Here is an 18,079-nt window from a genome sequence, read left to right on the forward strand (position 1 = left end):
GGGGGTGACGGTGCGGAAGGGGTTAATGGGGCGGAGGACACGGCAGGCGGTGGGGGTGACGGTGCGGAAGGGGTTAATGGGGCGGAGGTCCCGGCAGGCGGTGGGGGTGACGGTGTGGAAGGGGTTAATGGGGCGGAGGTCCCGGCAGGCGGTGGGGGTGACGGTGCGGAAGGGGTTAATGGGGCGGAGGACACGGCAGGCGGTGGGGGTGACGGTGCGGAAGGGGTTAATGGGGCGGAGGTCCCGGCAGGCGGTGGGGGTGACGGTGCGGAAGGGGTTAATGGGGCGGAGGACGCGGCAGGCGGTGGGGGTGACGGTGCGGAAGGGGTTAATGGGTGAAGGACGCGGAGGGCGGTGGGGGTGACGGTGTGGAAGGGGTTAATGGGGCGGAGGTCCCGGCAGGCGGTGGGGGTGACGGTGCGGAAGGGGTTAATGGGGCGGAGGACGCGGCAGGCGGTGGGGGTGACGGTGCGGAAGGGGTTAATGGGGCGAAGGACGCAGAGGGCGGTGGGGGTGACGGTGCGGAAGGGGTTAATGGGCGAAGGACGCGGAGGGCGGTGGGGGTGACGGTGCGGAAGGGGTTAATGGGGCGGAGGTCCTGGCAGGCGGTGGGGGTGACGGTGAGGAAGGGGTTAATGGGGCGGAGGACGCGGCAGGCGGTGTGGGTGACGGTGCGGAAGGGGTTAATGGGGCGGAGGACCCGGCAGGCGGTGGGGGTGACGGTGCGGAAGGGGTTAATGGGGCGGAGGTCCCGGCGGGCGGTGGGGGTGACGGTGCGGAAGGGGTTAATGGGGCGGAGGTCCCGGCAGGCGGTGGGGGTGACGGTGCGGAAGGGGTTAATGGGGCGGAGGTCCCGGCAGGCGGTGGGGGTGACGGTGCGGAAGGGGTTAATGGGGCGGAGGTCCCGGCAGGCGGTGGGGGTGACGGTGCGGAAGGGGTTAATGGGGCGGAGGTCCCGGAGCCGGTGGGGGTGACGGTGCGGAAGGGGTTAATGGGGCAGAGGACCCGGCAGGCGGTGTAAGTGATGTCACAGAAGGGATTAATGGAGCGTTGGTCCTGTCCGCCCGTGTCGGGTGATGACGGTAAAGAGTTTGGCGGGGGCGGCTGGGCAGAGCTACGCCTTACGCTTCAGTGCCTGGATGTTGAACCTCACTTGCTCGAAGGCAGGCGGGTAATCGTGCGCGGCTTGACTCCTTAGCGGGAACCAGGATGGTATCGCGATAACACGTGTCTCGCGGTTCTTGGGTAGCGCGCGATTTTGGTCGCTGGGTGGGTCTCGCGACATTCATAGCTCTCGTAGCGCGCGGTAGGAAGCTTGGCGCGTGAGTTTGTGTGAGTGGAGCGGCCTCCGGAGCTTTCGCGCCAGCCAGCCAGCCAGCCAGCCATGCCGGCCCGCAACACCCCGAGCAGCGGCGGTCTCTTCCCAGGCATGCGGGATTCTGAGTGGGAAGGGGACAGAGCGGCGGGGATGTGCCTGGGGCTGGAGGGGAGGTTTTACTGTGTGTGTGTGTGTGTGTGTGTGTGTGTAGGGCTGGAGGGAGCCGGGGGCTGGCGGGAAGGAGAGGGCGGGGTGGGGGGGGAGTGCCGGGGGCTGGAGGGAAGGAGAGAGCGGGGCGGGGAGAGTGCCGGGGGCTGGAGGGAAGGAGAGAGCGGGGTGGGGGGGGAGTGCCGGGGGCAAGGGGAGAGTGCCGGGGGCTGGAGGGAAGGAGAGGGCGGGGCGGAGTGCTGGGGGCAAGGGGAGAGTGCGGGGGGCTGGAGGGAAGGAGAGAGCGGGGCGGGGAGAGTGCGGGGGGCTGGAGGGAAGGAGAGAGCGGGGCGGGGAGAGTGCTGGGGGCTGGAGGGAAGGAGAGAGCGGGGCGGAGTGCCGGGGGCAAGGGGAGAGTGCGGGGGGCTGGAGGGAAGGAGAGAGCGGGGCGGGGAGAGTGCTGGGGGCTGGAGGGAAGGAGAGGGCGGGGCGGAGTGCCGGGGGCAAGGGGAGAGTGCGGGGGGCTGGAGGGAAGGAGAGAGCGGGGCGGGGAGAGTGCCGGGGGGGTTGGAGGGAAGGAGAGAGCGGGGCGGAGTGCTGGGGGCAAGGGGAGAGTGCGGGGGGCTGGAGGGAAGGAGAGAGCGGGGCGGGGAGAGTGCCGGGGGGCTGGAGGGAAGGAGAGGGCGGGGCGGAGTGCTGGGGGCAAGGGGAGAGTGCGGGGGGCTGGAGGGAAGGAGAGGGCGGGGCGGAGTGCCGGGGGCAAGGGGAGAGTGCGGGGGGCTGGAGGGAAGGAGAGAGCGGGGTGGGGGGGGAGTGCCGGGGGCAAGGGGAGAGTGCCGGGGGGCTGGAGGGAAGGAGAGGGCGGGGCGGAGTGCTGGGGGCAAGGGGAGAGTGCGGGGGGCTGGAGGGAAGGAGAGAGCGGGGCGGGGAGAGTGCGGGGGGCTGGAGGGAAGGAGAGAGCGGGGCGGGGAGAGTGCTGGGGGCTGGAGGGAAGGAGAGGGCGGGGCGGAGTGCCGGGGGCAAGGGGAGAGTGCGGGGGGCTGGAGGGAAGGAGAGAGCGGGGCGGGGAGAGTGCCGGGGGGCTGGAGGGAAGGAGAGAGCGGGGCGGAGTGCTGGGGGCAAGGGGAGAGTGCGGGGGGCTGGAGGGAAGGAGAGAGCGGGGCGGGGAGAGTGCCGGGGGGCTGGAGGGAAGGAGAGGGCGGGGCGGAGTGCTGGGGGCAAGGGGAGAGTGCTGGGGGCTGGAGGGAAGGAGAGGGCGGGGCGGAGTGCTGGGGGCAAGGGGAGAGGGCGGGGGGCTGGAGGGAAGGAGAGGGCGGGGCGGGGGGGAGTGCCGGGGGCTGGAGGAGGAAAAGAGGGCACATGGGTTGAGGGGGTGCGTGTGAAGTGTTGAGGGGAGGGAGGCAGGCAGGTGTATGTGTCAGAGGGTTCGGAGGTGTGGGTATTGGGCTGAGAAGTGTGGATACAGGTGCAGGAGGTCGGACAGTGAGGGAAGGGAACGGCTGCAAAGGGTCTGGATGGGGTTGATAGTGATAATTGCAGTAATTAGAGGGGAACCTTCTCCACAATGTATCTCAACATTTCATGTACAGGGTCAGAGAATTGCCACTGAGCTCCAATGAGAACAAGCCTGAGACTGTTGTGCCCGTTTGTATGGCAAGTGCCAGTTGATTGCTGAGCCAGTGATGCTTACTGCGGTATTGTGCAGAAAGGAGCATCTTTGCTACTGTCCTCACTGCAGGCAGGCTGGCGAACTTTGGGCTTATTAATGGTGTTCATGCTATTGTAGGGCACCTGGGGGCAGAGATGGGTGAACAAGCAGAAGCAGCCGTGATTACACCATCCATGCTGGAAGAGGAGGAGCAGCTGGAGGCAGCAGGGATGGAGAAGGAGAGGCAAATGCTGGAAAAGGTAAATTGAAGGGCGTAATCAAAGTTAAAATATTTCTGCCACCTCTACCTATGTGTCACCAGCAAAGCCAAAAATTATGTATTACTTTCTGCCTGTGGGGGCAGATTTGTTGTGTTCACTTAACTGAATCATTGCATACTTGAACCTGATTTGTTGGCACTTGTAAAGTTGGGCTAGACATGCTCTTAATTATCTACAGCTATGCTTTCCAGAGTGGAAATGATTCAACAGAGTGCACTTCAAGTGAAATCTGTTTCACAGAAGCTGTGAGAGTTAATATTTTGTTATGGTCAAAGGACAGCATTACTAACATTTTTTTACCTTATCAACAATGGATTTTTAAGGGGACGCTCAGCTTACAACTTTGTTAAATAAATTTGTTTTTTTAAACTATGTTACTAATAACACAAGCTTGATAAAAGCTTTAGAACTTAAAATCCAATATAGCTGTCACCATTTATCTGTGTCATTTCTTGGGCCTAAAAGTACTGAATGTTATACTTTAAAAAATTATTTGGAAAAGGGCAGTAGCTTTATAGCGAATTGGTAGGCAGTTCACAACAGTTTGAATCTCCCATTATGCTCAAATAAATTGGTTAGTCTCTAAGGTGCCACAAGTACTCCTTTTCTTTTTGCGAATACAGACTAACACGGCTGTTACTCTGAAACTAGTCATCATCTATTATTTGTGTATGGTTTTTCTACACAGCAGGGAAGAATAAGCTTTTTTTTAAATGGAAACATGAATATAGCACCACAAAAATTGCCTGGACTAGTACCTGAAACTACTTCAAAATAATTTTTTCATTGACTGCATTTCAGTTTGACAGTATCCCTTTAAGCTTGAGTATTTTAAACTGCTATGGCTAGAAACTAGTATTTTATACATCACGTAATTATAGCCTCCAGTGAATAATAACCATAACTAGAAATTAATACTTATGGTAAGCAGTAGTCATCTCTAAATTTAGCAGTTTCTGAGAATGTCTCCAAAAATTATGTTACACTTAAAGTGGGGGTGAGATGAGATGATCAGAATGTTATGATTTTTCTGAAAGAGACAACATGGATGAAGTAATACTTTTTTGGGGACCAGTTTCTTTGGTGAGAGAGACAAGCTTTTGAGCTTACAACAGAGCTGTTCAGGTTTAGGAAACTACCTGGAGTGTCACTGTTAAATACAAAATGGAACAGATGGTTTAGCATAAGTAGTTAATACATATTTCAAGGGACCATTCAAAGTGAAGTGGCCCGTTAACACTCCTGCAGTCCTGAAAGGATGGGAGGGAAGAAAAGGCAGCTTGGTGGTGGTGGGGTCATTAGCTGGTTATAGATTGTTGTAATAAGCTATAAATCCAGTGTGTCTGTTCCAGTGGTTCTCAACCAGGGGTAGGTAGAAGTCTTCCAAAGGGTACTCAGCTCATCTAGATCACTGTTTCTTGATCTGGGGCTTGCAGCCCCGAGGGTGGTCATGGAATTGGTTTAGGCGGGTTGCAAATGCATGGCTGCATTAGGAGGTGGCAAGCAGAGCAGTTGCCTGGGGCCCCATGCAAAGCTAAGTTACATACTTCAAACCCAGGCGGCAGGGCTTGGGCTTCAGACAAGGCTTACAAGTGAAAAACAGGCTCAGTATCACCGTGAAATGTAAGTACAATACTTCTATTCATAGAATCATAGAATATCAGAGTTGGAAGGGACCTCAGGAGGTCATCTAGTCCAACCCCCTGCCCAGAGCAGGACCAGTCCCCAACTAAATCATCCTAGCCAGGGCTTTATCAAGCCTGACCGTAAAAACTTCTAAGGAAGGGGATTCCACCACCTCCCTAGGTAACGCATTCCAGTGTTTCACCACCCTCCTAGTGAAAAAGTTTTTCCTAATATCCAATCTAAATCTCCCCCTCTGCAACTTGAGACCATTACTCCTTGTCCTGTCATCTGCTATCACTGAGAATAGTCTAGATCCATCCTCTTTGGATCCACCTTTCAGGTAGTTAAAGGCAGCTATCAAATCCCCCCTCATTCTTCTCTTCCGTAGACTAAACAATCCCAGTTCCCTCAGCCTCTCCTCATAAGTCATGTGTTCCAGACCCCTAATAATTTTTGTTGCCCTTCGCTGGCCTCTCCAATTTCTCCACATCCTTCTTTTAGCGTGGGGCCCAAAACCGGACACAGTACTCCAGATGAGGCCTCGCCAATGTCGAATAGAGAGGAACAATCACCTCCCTCGATCTACTGGCAATGCCCCTACTTATACACCCCAAAATGCCATTGGCCTTCTTGGCAACAAGGGCACACTGTTGACTCATATCCAGCTTCTCGTCCACTGTAACCCCTAGGTCCTTTTCTGCAGAACTGCTGCTGAGCCATTCGGTCCCTAGTCTGTAGCGGTGCATTGGATTCTTCTGTCCTAAGTGCAGGATTCTGCACTTGTCCTTGTTGAACCTCATCAGCTTTCTTTTGGCCCAATCCTCCAATTTGTCTAGGTCCCTCTGTATCCTGTTCCTACCCTCCAGCGTATCTACCACTCCTCCCAGTTTAGTGTCATCTGCAAACTTGCTGAGGGTGCAATCCACACCATCCTCCAGATCGTTAATGAAGATATTGAACAGAACCGGCCCCAGGACCGACCCCTGGGGCACTCCGTTAGATACCGGCTGCCAACTAGACATGGAGCCATTGATCACTACCCGTTGAGCCTGACAATCTAGCCAACTTTCTACCTACCTTGTAGTGCATCCATCCAGCCCATACTTCTTTAACTTGCTGACAAGAATAGTGTGGGAGACCGTGTCAAAAGCTTTGCTAAAGTCAAGGAATAACACGTCCACTGTTTTCCCTTCGTCCACAGAACCAGTTACCTCATTATAGAAGGCAATTAGATTAGTCAGGCATGACTTGCCCTTGGTGAATCCATGCTGACTGTTCCTGATCACTTTCCTCTCCTCTAAGTGCTTCAGAATTAATTCTTTGAGGACATGCTCCATGATTTTTCCTGGGACTGAGGTGAGGCTGACTGGCCTGTAGTTCCCTGGATCCTCCTTCTTCCCTTTTTTTGAAGATTGGCACTACGTTAGCCTTTTTCCAGTCATCTGGGACTTCCCCCGTTCGCCACGAGTTTTCAAAGATAATGGCCAATGGCTCTACAATCACATCCACCCATTCCTTTAGCACTCTCGGATGCAACGCATCCAGCCCCATGGACTTGTGCACGTCCAGTTTTTCTAAATAGTCCCGAACCACTTCTTTCTTCACAGAGGGCTGGCCACCTCCTCCCCATGCTGTGCTGCCCAGTGCAGTAGTCTGGGAGCTGACCTTGTTTGTGAAGACAGAGGCAAAAAAAGCATTGAGTACATTAGCTTTTTCCACATCCTCTGTCACTAGGTTGCCTCCCTCATTCAGTAAGGGGCCCAGGCTTTCCTTGACTTCCTTCTTGTTGCCAACGTACCTGAAGAAACCCTTCTTGTTACTCTTAACATCTCTCGCTAGCTGCAACTCCGGGTGTGATTTAGCCTTCCTGATTTCATTCCTATATGCCCGAGCAATATTTTTATCCCTGGTCATTTGTCCAATCTTCCACTTCTTGTAAGCTTCTTTTTTGTGTTTAAGATCAGCAGGCATTTCACTATTAAGTCAAGCTGGTCGCCTGCATATTTACTCTTCTTTCTACACATCGGGATGGTTTGTCCCTGTAACCACAATAAGGATTCTTTAAAATACAGCCAGCTCTCCTGGACTCCTTTCCCCCTCATGTTATTCTCCCAGGGGATCCTGCCCATCAGTTCCCGGAGGGAGTCAAAGTCTGCTTTTCTGAAGTCTAGGGTCCATATTCTGCTGCTTTCCTTTCTTCCTTGTGTCAGGATCCTGAACTTGACCATCTCATGGTCACTGCCTCCCAGGTTCCCATCCACTTTTGCTTCCCATACTAATTCTTCCTGGTTTGTGAGCAGCAGGTCAAGAAGAGCTCTGCCCCTAGTTGGTTCCTCCAGCACTTGCACCAGGAAATTGTCCCCTACGCTTTCCAAAAACTTCCTGGATTGTCTGTGCACTGCTGTATTGCTCTCCCAGCAGATATCAGGATGATTGAAGTCGCCCATGAGAACCAGGGCGTGCGATCTAGTAGCTTCTGTGAGTTGCCAGAAGAGTATTCCAATGAATCTGTTTTATAATTATATGGTAAAAATGAGAAATGAAGCAATTTTTCAGTACTAGTGTGCTGTGACACTTTTGTATTTTTATGTCTAATTTTGTAAACAAGTAGTCTTTAAATGAGGTGAAACTGGGGGTATTCAAGACAAATCAGATTCTTGAAAGGGGTACAGTTGTCTGGAAAGGTTGAGAACCACTGGTCTGTTCAGTCCCTGATTTTTAACGTGTAGCGAAGTTATGAATTTAAGCTCCCAGGCTCATCTTTTGAAAGTGTTGTGCAGATTTCCTTGGAGAATGAGGACTGAGAGGTCAGATATGGAGTTATCATTTTGTGAAAAGCATTTGCCACCAGGTGATGTGGTGTTTTTGTCTTATCATTTTGCTATGCGTGTTCATTTGAGAGCATAGTGATGATCTGGTTTCAGCCACATAGTTGTTATTGGGGCATTTAGTGCACTGGATGAGGTACATTGTATGTTGTGATGGACGTGTAGGGCTTATGGATCTTGAAAGGTGTGTTGTGGGGGATGGGGGTAGATCATTGTAGCAATAGAGATCTGTATACGGGTTTTGTCTGTTGTTCTGGCAGGATCCGGTACCTCTCTGAGTTGATTTGTCCTGATCTGAGGGGAGCTTGCTTCTGATGATGAGCTTGGAGAGGCTGGGGTTTGATTGAAGGCCAGAAGAGAAGGTTCAGGAAAGATTTCTTTCAGGATGTGGTCCTCATCAAGTATGGATTGTAATTGTTTAATTATACCAGTCCACAATGGAACCCATATGGGGTGTCAACTAGGGGTGTGCGGTTGGAGGGAATTTTATTTCTGTATTGAAGTAGGTTCTCTAGAGGGTAAATCAGTGGCCCATTCCATGATGCAATCTACTTCTCTGGGGAGTGTCCTTGTTTGATGACAGTGGTTTTGAATGTGTTACGGCAGTGGTTCTCAAGCTTTTGTACTTGTGGCCTCTTTCACATAGGGGAGTGCGACATCCCCAACCCCCTTTATAAATTAAAAACACTTTTTTATATATTTAACATCATTATAAATGTTGGAGGCAAAGTGGTGTTTGGGGTGGGGGCTGACAGCTCGTGACCCCCTCAGAGGCCCAACCCCCGGTTTGAGAACCCCTGCTTTAAGGTGTATATCCTGGACGTTCTCGTCAGAGCACATTATGTGGAATCTGAGTCCCTGGCTGTAAATAAGATTTTTTTTTTTTGGTGTGTTTGGGGTGGTTACTGCATCTGTGAAGGTAGGTGTGGTGATCTACAGGTTTCTTGTATACGGCTATCTGTAGGATTCCATTGCTGGAGCTGATTGTGGTATCCAGGAAGTTGATGCTACTGTGGCAGTGCTCTAGAGTTTAAATGGATGGATGATGGTAGGATGATGTGGTAGAAATCTATGAGGGAGTTTTGGTTGTCTGTCCAGAGAATGAAAATACTGATGTACCTCAGATATATAATTGGTTTTGTGGTGCATTTGTCCAGAAATTCTTTCTCTGGGTGGTCAGTGAAAAGGTTGGCATTCTGGGGAGCCGTCCTAGTACCCATGGCTGTTCCCATGGTTTGGACAAAGCATTTGAATATAAAATTGTTATGGGTGAGTATGAAATGGATGAGTTTGGTGATGTTTGGGGTAGATATCTGGGTGTTGCCCATTGTCTTGGGGTATGTCTATACATACAGCGCTGCAGGGGCAGAGCTGTACCAGTACGCTGCACCACTGTAATGCACGTGGTGAAGACGCTCTCTGCCAATGGGAGAGAGCTCTACCATCAGCATAAAAAAACCACCTCTGTGAGTGGCATAAGCCATGTGACGCTGTGCACATGAACACTTATGTTGGTGTAACTCACATTGCAGATGGGGGTGGAATATTCACATCCCTGAGCAATATAAGTTTTCCGACATAGGCTGTAGTGTAGATGTAGTCTTGTAGATGTTTGAGGCAGGCAGTGATGCTGTCATTGGGTGGGATGTTGGTGTATGGGGAAGTGACATCCATGGTGGCAAAGATGGTGTTCTGAGGGAGGTTTTTAATATTGCGGAGTTTCTGGAGGAAATGAGTTAAAGCAAAAATTAAATCTTTAACTATAGTCTTGTATTTCCTCATTTCTTACAATCTTCTGTACTGAATTCTCCCTTATTTTTCACATTGTGTTTGAATGTGATCTTATGTTCAGCTTCATGGAAATTTTTGTTTAATAATTCCCAATCAGTTCAAATTTAGTGAATACCAGAACTCTGTACCAATTTTTTACTGTATCTTAGTTTATGCAAGCTTTGAAATTGGAAACATTCAGGGCCTAACACATCTAGCATCCTTTCTGATACCACTTTCAAGGCAAAGAAAGAATGAATTACCACAGTGGACATTAGGTGCAAAGACTTTGAGAGCATGCATATATTTACAAACTTTTTGGTAATGAGTCTGTGAAGAAAATAACAATATGCCAGTTTTGCTCATTAACTTCTTTTATTGCGTAAGCATTTTGCAAAAATTAGCAAAGCACACACGTTCATTAACAAGGATTCCAGCTATGATGGGTTTGACATTTTAAATTCAAACCTGCTTTATCTGACCAGTGCTTCAGTATAAATCAAATTTCTTAACTTATAAAAACAGAGATCTCTTGCTCTGATAACTCAAATAACTGAATAGATTTTCGTCATACTCTCACGTTAGAAAAGAGAAATTTCTGCTGTGGAGTAATAATGAGATTTCAATCCAAAGAGTAACAGTGAAAAAGGGGCTTATAGTTCAAGTGCCTTCCCAACCATTATTATAATATTGCTAGAATGTAATAAGACTGATTTATTTTTAGCAGCCCCCTCCAGTTCTTCTGAATCTACAAAGTTCCTTTCTAGCATTGGCAACACTTTATTTTCTTGTATGCCTTCCTCCTTCTACCATCTCCAGTATCTTTCAGGCAGGGGAGGACCATTAGCAGCATGGGGTCCTGCTAGAAACTGCATGTTCAAGAAGGTCTCATTTTTTCTTTTTGTCACTACTTTGCACCCCCTGCTAGGTGATTTGTACAGCAGTTCAACAGAGGAGCCACTTTTCTACTGTGTGTGCTGGAGGCAAAATGCTGCTTTGCAAAACTGAGAATACGAAGTCTGATGAAAAGATAGGGGAAACATTCTGTAATAAGGAATCTGATTGAAAAATCCTGCTGGGCAGAGGGAGACTGAATAGGTGGACAAACTGAGAGCCTATTCTGGACAAACTGAGTGAGTCAAAGGTTTTAAATGTTGCATGGCATTTAGAAGGCAGCTTTTGTTGACAAAACAGTGAATGCGTACACACTGCGATGCAACTTTTGACAGCAAAAATGTCTTGCTTTGGTGACAAAATAATACCACCCCAACAAGAGACATAAGGCTTTTGGCACAAAATTTTTGCCGGCAAAGTGCCAGTGTAAACACCATGCTTGATTTTTATCACTTTAATTGACCTCAGGAAGGTGTCCCACAATGCCCACCCTGCCGCTCTGGTCAGCAGTTTGAACTCCACTGCCCTGCAGCTAGGTAAACAACTCCCCCTTACAAGCCCCAGGAATTTTTGAAATTCCATTTCCCATTGGCTTGGCATGGAGGGGTTTCATCGCATCTTCTCAGGTGACTATGGCAGTTTATCACAGCAAACGCTCTCCCGCTTGGACCGCTATGGAGCTGTATCAGTATATTGAACAGGAGGTTGTGCAGTCCCACCTGCGCTTGAGCTGTAGGAATTTTGATACCTACAGGCAGATTTCTCGAGGCTTATGCAAAAAGGGCTATGATCGGGACACGCCGCACTGCAGAGCGAAGATAAAGGATCTGAGGCAGGTGTACCATAAGGTGAGAGAAGCAAACCATCATTCCAGTGCTGCACCTAAGACCTGCCAGTTCTACAAGGAGCTGGACGGTATCCTCAGTGGTGACCCCACCACCAAGAGCCCCGTGGATACTTTGGCGGGCCTGGAGGTGGTGGAAAGAGGACCTAACCCGGAGGACAAAGTCACTGATGAAGAGGTGGAGTTAGATGACAATGTGGAGCTCATGGTGGGGTGGGGATCCAGGAATTGTTCAGCACTCCGGAGATGTGTAGCCATTCTCAGCAGTTGCTCTCTGGTGAGCAAGAAGCAGAAGAGATGACGCCTGGTAAGTGGCTGTGGTTTGTGTAGTGTGGAGGTGGTTCAGGGTATAGAAATGTACAAGGCTGGCTATGTTTCTGTGTGTTGGATGTTCCCCTGTGCAGCTAGTCAGTACAGCAGAACAGGGTATTGATGCATGCCAAGATCTCACAGGAATCCTTCAGAGAGATCTCCAAGAAAATTTCCTGGAGGTAATTGGCAATCCTCGGCTGAAGGCTCCTTGGCAGAACTGCGTCGTTCTTTCCCCCATTGTAGGAAACCTTCCTGTACCATTTGGCAATCACTTGTGCATGGACCAAAACAGCACACAGGCAAGCAGCATAGGGACCAGGGCTGAAGCCACAAGTGTGTAGTAGATGTGCCTTTGCTTCCCTGCTTACCCTCAGAAGTGAGATCAGTTACAATGAACCCCACCTGTGCAAAAGAGTGGGAGAATTTTTTCCCTACTCGGCTGCAACGCAACCCTTGCAGAATGCTCTTTTCCCCGTGTAGAGCGCCTCCCCAGCCAACACTCACCATGCTTTGGTTGTTTGCTGAGATGCGTGCTTGCCAAGGATCAGTGAGAAAGTGATTGTTACCAGAGGTGTACTTTACTGACGTTTCAATGCTGCATGTGAATTTTAACAGTCATGCTTCTGTGCATTGTTCCTTGTGCTTCGGCAGATGTGGCCTTGAGGAACACCCCATGCACACCATCCAGGTGTCTCCGCCAGATAAGAAAGTGCCCAAGATGGAGCAAAGAAGACATGTTCCAGGAGGTACTGCACTTCTCCAATGAGAGAAAAGGGAACACAAGGAGTGGAGGGAAGCCAAAAGGCAGGACAGAAAAGGAAAATCAGGAGTTTAAGGATGCTACTGAGCAGATGATTAAAGTAATGGAGGCACGAACACAGATGCTGAAGTCCTTAATACTACAGACTGACCAGATCCGTGCCCGCCCTCCCCTGCAGCACATGCAGAACTCTTTTCCGTGCCCCTCAGCTCGGCCCACACAGTCCTTTCCACTTTCCGGGACTTCTCAGTTTCCCCTTCACTCCACCCCTTTGGACAACTTTCAAAATGATAACTGGACCTACACACAGCTCTGAAAGTCTGCCCTTCCCTGGTACCTCCTTACCTACCAAGCATCTGTGTGTGTGGTGTTTCTTGTGCAATAAAAGCAAATAAAAGCAAATTTTGAATGGTAATTCATCTTTATTTGTTTCCTACAAATTCAGATAGCAGGTACTACCAATACATAAACAGGCAGTTTAATCATTTGCTTACTGGAATGTAAGGCCCCAGATTTCATCATTACTTCCTAGGAAAACTGCATGTAATCACAAAGATACACATTACTGGTTCTCATTTTCAAAGTGTTGCCTCAAAGCCTCCCTGATTCAAATTGCCCCTGGTATCTGGCTGCTCAAAATCATCAGCCAAGAGATCTGCCTCCACACTTGACCCGTGAGCAAACCTTTCACCCTTAGCTTCAAAGAGATTATGCAACATACAACACGCAGCTATGCCCATGGGAATATTATCCTTATTGAGGTCTAACCTGCCCTAAAGGCATTGCCAGCGCTCCTTTAATCTGTCAAAGGCACATTCTGCTGTCATCCAGCACCTACTCAGCCTATTGCTGAACTGTTCCTTACTGCTGTCCAGGTTTCCCGTGTAAGGTTTCATGAGCCATGGCTGTAAGTGATATGCTAGGTCTTTCAGGATCCCTATGGGCATTTCAACTTCCTCACTGTAATCTTCTGGTTTGGAAAGAAAGTCCCTGCTTGTAGCTTTCTATACAGGCCGGTGTTCCTGAAGATGCATGCGTCATGTGCCTTCCCGTGCTGATGTCAGTGAAATGCCCACGGTGAGCTACAAGCGCCTGTAGCACCATGGAGAAGTACCCCTTCCTATTGATGTACTGTGTCAAGGTGGTCTGGTGCCAAAGTTGGAATATGTGTGCCATCTATCAACCCTCCACAGTTAGGGAAACCATCCACTATTTCACGCACTACTTCTGCAAAGCCATCCACTATTTCACACACATTTCCCAGAGTTACGGTCCTTCGTAGCAGGATGTGATTAATTGCCCTGCACACTTGCAGTAAAGCAGCCCCAGCGCTCAACTTCCCGACTGCAAATTGTTTCGCGACTGACAGGTAGCAGTCTGGAGTCGCCAGCTTCCACAAACAGATTGCCATGTGCTTCTCCACCAATAGGGCAGCTCTCATTCTGGTGTTCCTACGCCGCAATGCTGGGGCGAGCTCCGCATACAGTTCCAGGAAGGTGCCTTTCCACATCCGAAAGTTCTGTAGCCACTGCTCGTCATCCCAGACCTGTATGAAGATATGATCCCACCATTCAATGCTTGTTTCCGGAGCCTAAAAGCGACGGTTCACTGTCTGCAGCTGTTCTGTGAATGCCAAAAGCAATCTGAAGTTGTTCCTATCCATATCGGATGCATCTGAAGAACTGGGGTTTTTAACGAAAGCTTATGCCCAAATAAATCTGTCGGCCTTTAAGGTGCCACCAGGCTCCTCGTTGTTCTGTGGATACAGACTAACACAGCTACCTCTTTAATTTTTATTATAGCTCTTGTTGAGTGTCGACAAGCTCTGTAGTGTAGACAAGGCCTTGGTCTTTAGGCTTCTTCCCTTGTGTTAGCCTTCCCAGCGTTCATTGTGACACACCTTGATAGAAGGCCTTGCTGTCCATGCTCTGTTAAGAGACCCTCAATGCGGGATTGAGACTCAGAAACTCCCTTATTCTTCTTTACCTCTAGTTAGAAACTGAGAGGTTCTCATCTTTTTAGTGCAGTCTGTGTGAAATTATCCAGCCAATAGTCCACCAGTCAAATCATGTTTAAAAACAAGATTTTATTAAAGGTGGAGAAAGAAAAGGAGTACTTGTGGCACCTTAGAGACTAACAAATTTATTTTATGTAAAGGTGGAGAGAAAATTATAGTAGAATAGCAGAAACAGGGTTTTCCTAACATCTAGGCTTAAAGCTAAAAATAGATAAGGCATTCTCAGTTTAACAATAAAATTAAGAGTACCATACATCTCTTAATCAGTCCCCTCACCCTGGCACAGCTTCTCCCTCCTGTGCTTCAAACCCCCTTCTTCATGGATAGCCTGACTGTTGTGGCCTTTTTTTTTTTGGTAAATCTATCCATCCAGTTCCTCTCCAAGGCTCATCCTATCAGGGCAAAGAGCACATCATCATTTCCACAAAGTAATGTGTGGTCAGGTACACTGTCTGGAGGAAATGAATGAATCTGTTCCCATACAATGATTATTGCCCCATCATTCTACTAACATGCTTCCATTTAGTTCTGGAAGATTTCCCAGACCTTTCTTTCCCCTCTCCCTCCCCCATTATAGAGCTTTTCAAGGGTAGTTGCAGAGTTATCCAAGTGAACATGGTTTTTAGATATACTAATTCACCCTCCTGTCAAATGTTTAGTATTTTGACTGATTAGTGCTAAGCTTTATTCCACTTTTTTGTTTGGGTTTAGAAAAGTAATTCACAAATCTCATGGTTTTTTACTATAACTTTACTCTGTATCAAATGCACTAATGATGATGATTCCAGGTGCATGTGCAACTGACTTGCTCTGCTTGGTAAAGTTAATTTGGGCTCTGTCCACACTGTAAGTTAAGATTTGTTTGGTAAGTATAGAGCAGGCATCATTTAAAGGCTGTTTTGTTTACTGAGTATATGTCTAGAAACCTTATGTTGACAAGCTATTTGAAGGCCTCGTGTTAAAATCTAAGAAGTTACACACTGAAAACTGTATGGGAGGGGAGTGGTCTGTCCAAACCCTCAAAGGGTACATCTTTTGGTGATGTGTAGTGTTCATACCCACCTAGCCCACCTTGCATGGGTATAAATCGCAGTGTAGCTGGTGAGACACGGCTTAGGTAAGTAAAAACACACCTGAACGCAGTGGGTATGTATGCAAGTATATACCATACATGCTCTCTACTAGGCCAAGCTGTCTTCCTATCTACATGGCTGTTTTTAGCCATGTAGTGTCCTGCTGCTGGAGCCTTTCCCCTCTGAAAGAAAAAACTTCCCTAACAGGGAAAGGCTTTGCTAGCAGGAGACAGCGGAGAAAGGGCTGGGCTGCTCCCCTCTGTGGAGCCTTTCCCTGCCACAGGTAAAGGCCTCCAGCAGTGCCCTGCTGCTGGAGCGCTCTCCCACCAAAAGGAGGGATAGTGGCAGGAGGGAAAGGCTCTGTCACCCACCCCCCCCCCCTTCCTGGCGCATTTCCTCTCCACAGAGAAAGCTCTGGCAGGGGAGGCAGCTGGGAAAGTTCCTTGCAACTCTCTGCTGCCAGAACCCTTCTCTACTGCCTCTCTTGTACCATAACCTTTCACTGAGGTGTAGCTATATGCCACAGTGGTTGCAGTCAGCTTTTCACTGCAGCATCTAGCTGCACATATATGACATGCATGCATGTGTGGTGGCGGCATGTAGTGTAGATGTAGCCCAAGCGTATAATGATTGGGAGGGAAGGGTTTGTATATATGTAATACAATTGTAGCCATCTTGTTCAAGATGTACGGAATGGTTTTATTCATTTCTAAAGAGTAAAAGTTGAAATGGCTAAAGATCTGCTTTCCTTCTTTGTTTGCAAGGCTCGCATGTCCTGGGACAGAGACTCCAGTGAAATGCGCTACAAGAGGCTTCAACACTTGCTTGAAAAAAGCAACATATATTCAAAATTCTTGCTGACCAAAATGGAACAGCAGCAACTGGAGGTAAATGTGTTCTAAGTTTAAATGACAGAATTTTGATTTTTTTCTTCTTCTTTAATTACAGAGCACTGTAAATCCTAATCTGCACTAGGGAATCTTAAAAAAAAAAAAAAAAAAAAAAAAATTCCCTCAGTGAGAGCTTCTGATGTCTGTCACCTTGTTAGTTAAACCCAGATAAAAATGCCAGAAACTATTACAGCCCTATCTATATTACAGCTCCTTCCAAAGTTGTGTTTTTTTTAAGTTCCTAATACAGTGTCAGCCTGTGGGTGCCACAGTCCTTTGCATAACACTGATATCATTTTAAAAATAATCTGAAGTCACCCCCAAAGAGTTTATATCCTAACTAAGGTCTGTGATAACAATAAATCAGCAGAATTCTTATTAATGGCATCAGTCTGGGGGGATGTGGAAGAGAAGGAGAGGTCTCTTTACAACAAATTGAGAGGATATTTCAAATAAAAGACCACATTAAAGAAGGTGGGAAACCAGGCACGAGAGGATGATGATGGAGCAAAGACGTAAGGTAGAACAAGGAGCAAGAGGTGAAGTAAGAGTTTTGCAGAATATTGAAAGTTAAGAAATAGGCTTAAACTTGGTACAAAAGGAAAGAGGAAGACAGTGAAGGGATTCAAGAGGATAGATGTGGTCAGCAGTGAGACAGAGCATTGATTTTGGTAGACTACAAGGGTGTCTTTTCCCAAATAGTGGAGTCTTCAGTCTTTTTTTTTTAATCTGTTGATTAGAGCAATCTGCAGTTATTACAGCTGTATAAATGCATACTCGGAAAGGGTATTTTGCTTAACATGTTCCTATTTTAAAACTCCATGCTTTTATTTATTGCTCCGTGTTACATGTACCAAAGAGATCTGTGAGGATTCTAAGAATTCCTGACTGAAAAGTGAGAATTTTAACCGTATTTAATTAGAAATCCTAGTTTCTTCAACGTAATCAGAAGACTACTTCCTTTAAAGACACTGTAGTCCAGTTAAATGGTCACTTTTGCTGTATTTGGAACAATGCAAAGTGTAAAACTGAAAGTGCAGCTGCATGTCATGCAAAAATAGATTGCAGGTAAGGCATTACATTTAAGCCATTAGTTTTGTGTAAAATATACAGCAAAAAGCAGTACAAAATAATTCTACTTACCCACTGCCAAGCAATTTCAGCTACTTATCAGCTTTCATCTTGGCACCATTTTAAAATATATGACTACAAAAGCAAAACCAGTCCCCAGTTTCCATTGTTAATATGGAGCTGTGTGTACTCGGTGTATATTAGTATTTTTATAATGGGTAGATTTATTGCAGCTGTTCAATACAAGTAAGAACTTTGTGTTTTTTAGGAGCAGAAAAGGAAAGAGAAATTAGAAAAAAAGAAAGAAATGTTATTAAAAGCGGCAACGGTAAGATGTGTTGGCTGTTTTTATACAAATTGCTTCTCTGGGATCAGCATGACAAATTCCCTAAAATTGATACAGCAATATGGGTTTCAGAGTAGGCTGTATGTAACCTTTCCTTGATTGGTAAAGGTTAAAAATTAAGTTAGTAGAAAAAAAAATTTTTTTTCCCAGTCTTTGGCTTTGCTTTTGCGTGTACATACACTATCATAAAGCCTTTTCCATGTATGTCCATGTCACACAACTGTCCTCTTAAGCAAAGCCATACTTAAACTTTT

The 18,079-nt window shown here is 47.8% G+C and overlaps 1 protein-coding gene across 3 annotated transcripts in view; it reads left to right on the forward strand.

Annotated features, from left to right (window-relative positions):
• The first annotated feature begins 1,186 nt into the window (after positions 1–1,186).
• HELLS (helicase, lymphoid specific) overlaps positions 1,187–18,079 on the forward strand; it is a 46,416-nt gene continuing 29,523 nt past the window's right edge. Inside the window, exons 1-4 of one of the 3 annotated variants that reach the window (XM_084635390.1) lie at positions 1,187–1,269; positions 3,252–3,373; positions 16,283–16,405; positions 17,748–17,807. In XM_084635390.1, coding sequence (XP_084491516.1) covers positions 3,269–3,373; positions 16,283–16,405; positions 17,748–17,807 — 288 coding nt within the window. In that variant the 5' untranslated portion in view covers positions 1,187–1,269; positions 3,252–3,268. The other 2 variants (XM_084635388.1, XM_084635389.1) reach the window with 2 other exon arrangements.

This window comes from Lepidochelys olivacea (assembly GCF_965140295.1).
Source record: "Lepidochelys olivacea isolate rLepOli2 genome assembly, chromosome: 7".
Classification (NCBI taxonomy): domain Eukaryota; kingdom Metazoa; phylum Chordata; order Testudines; family Cheloniidae; genus Lepidochelys; species Lepidochelys olivacea.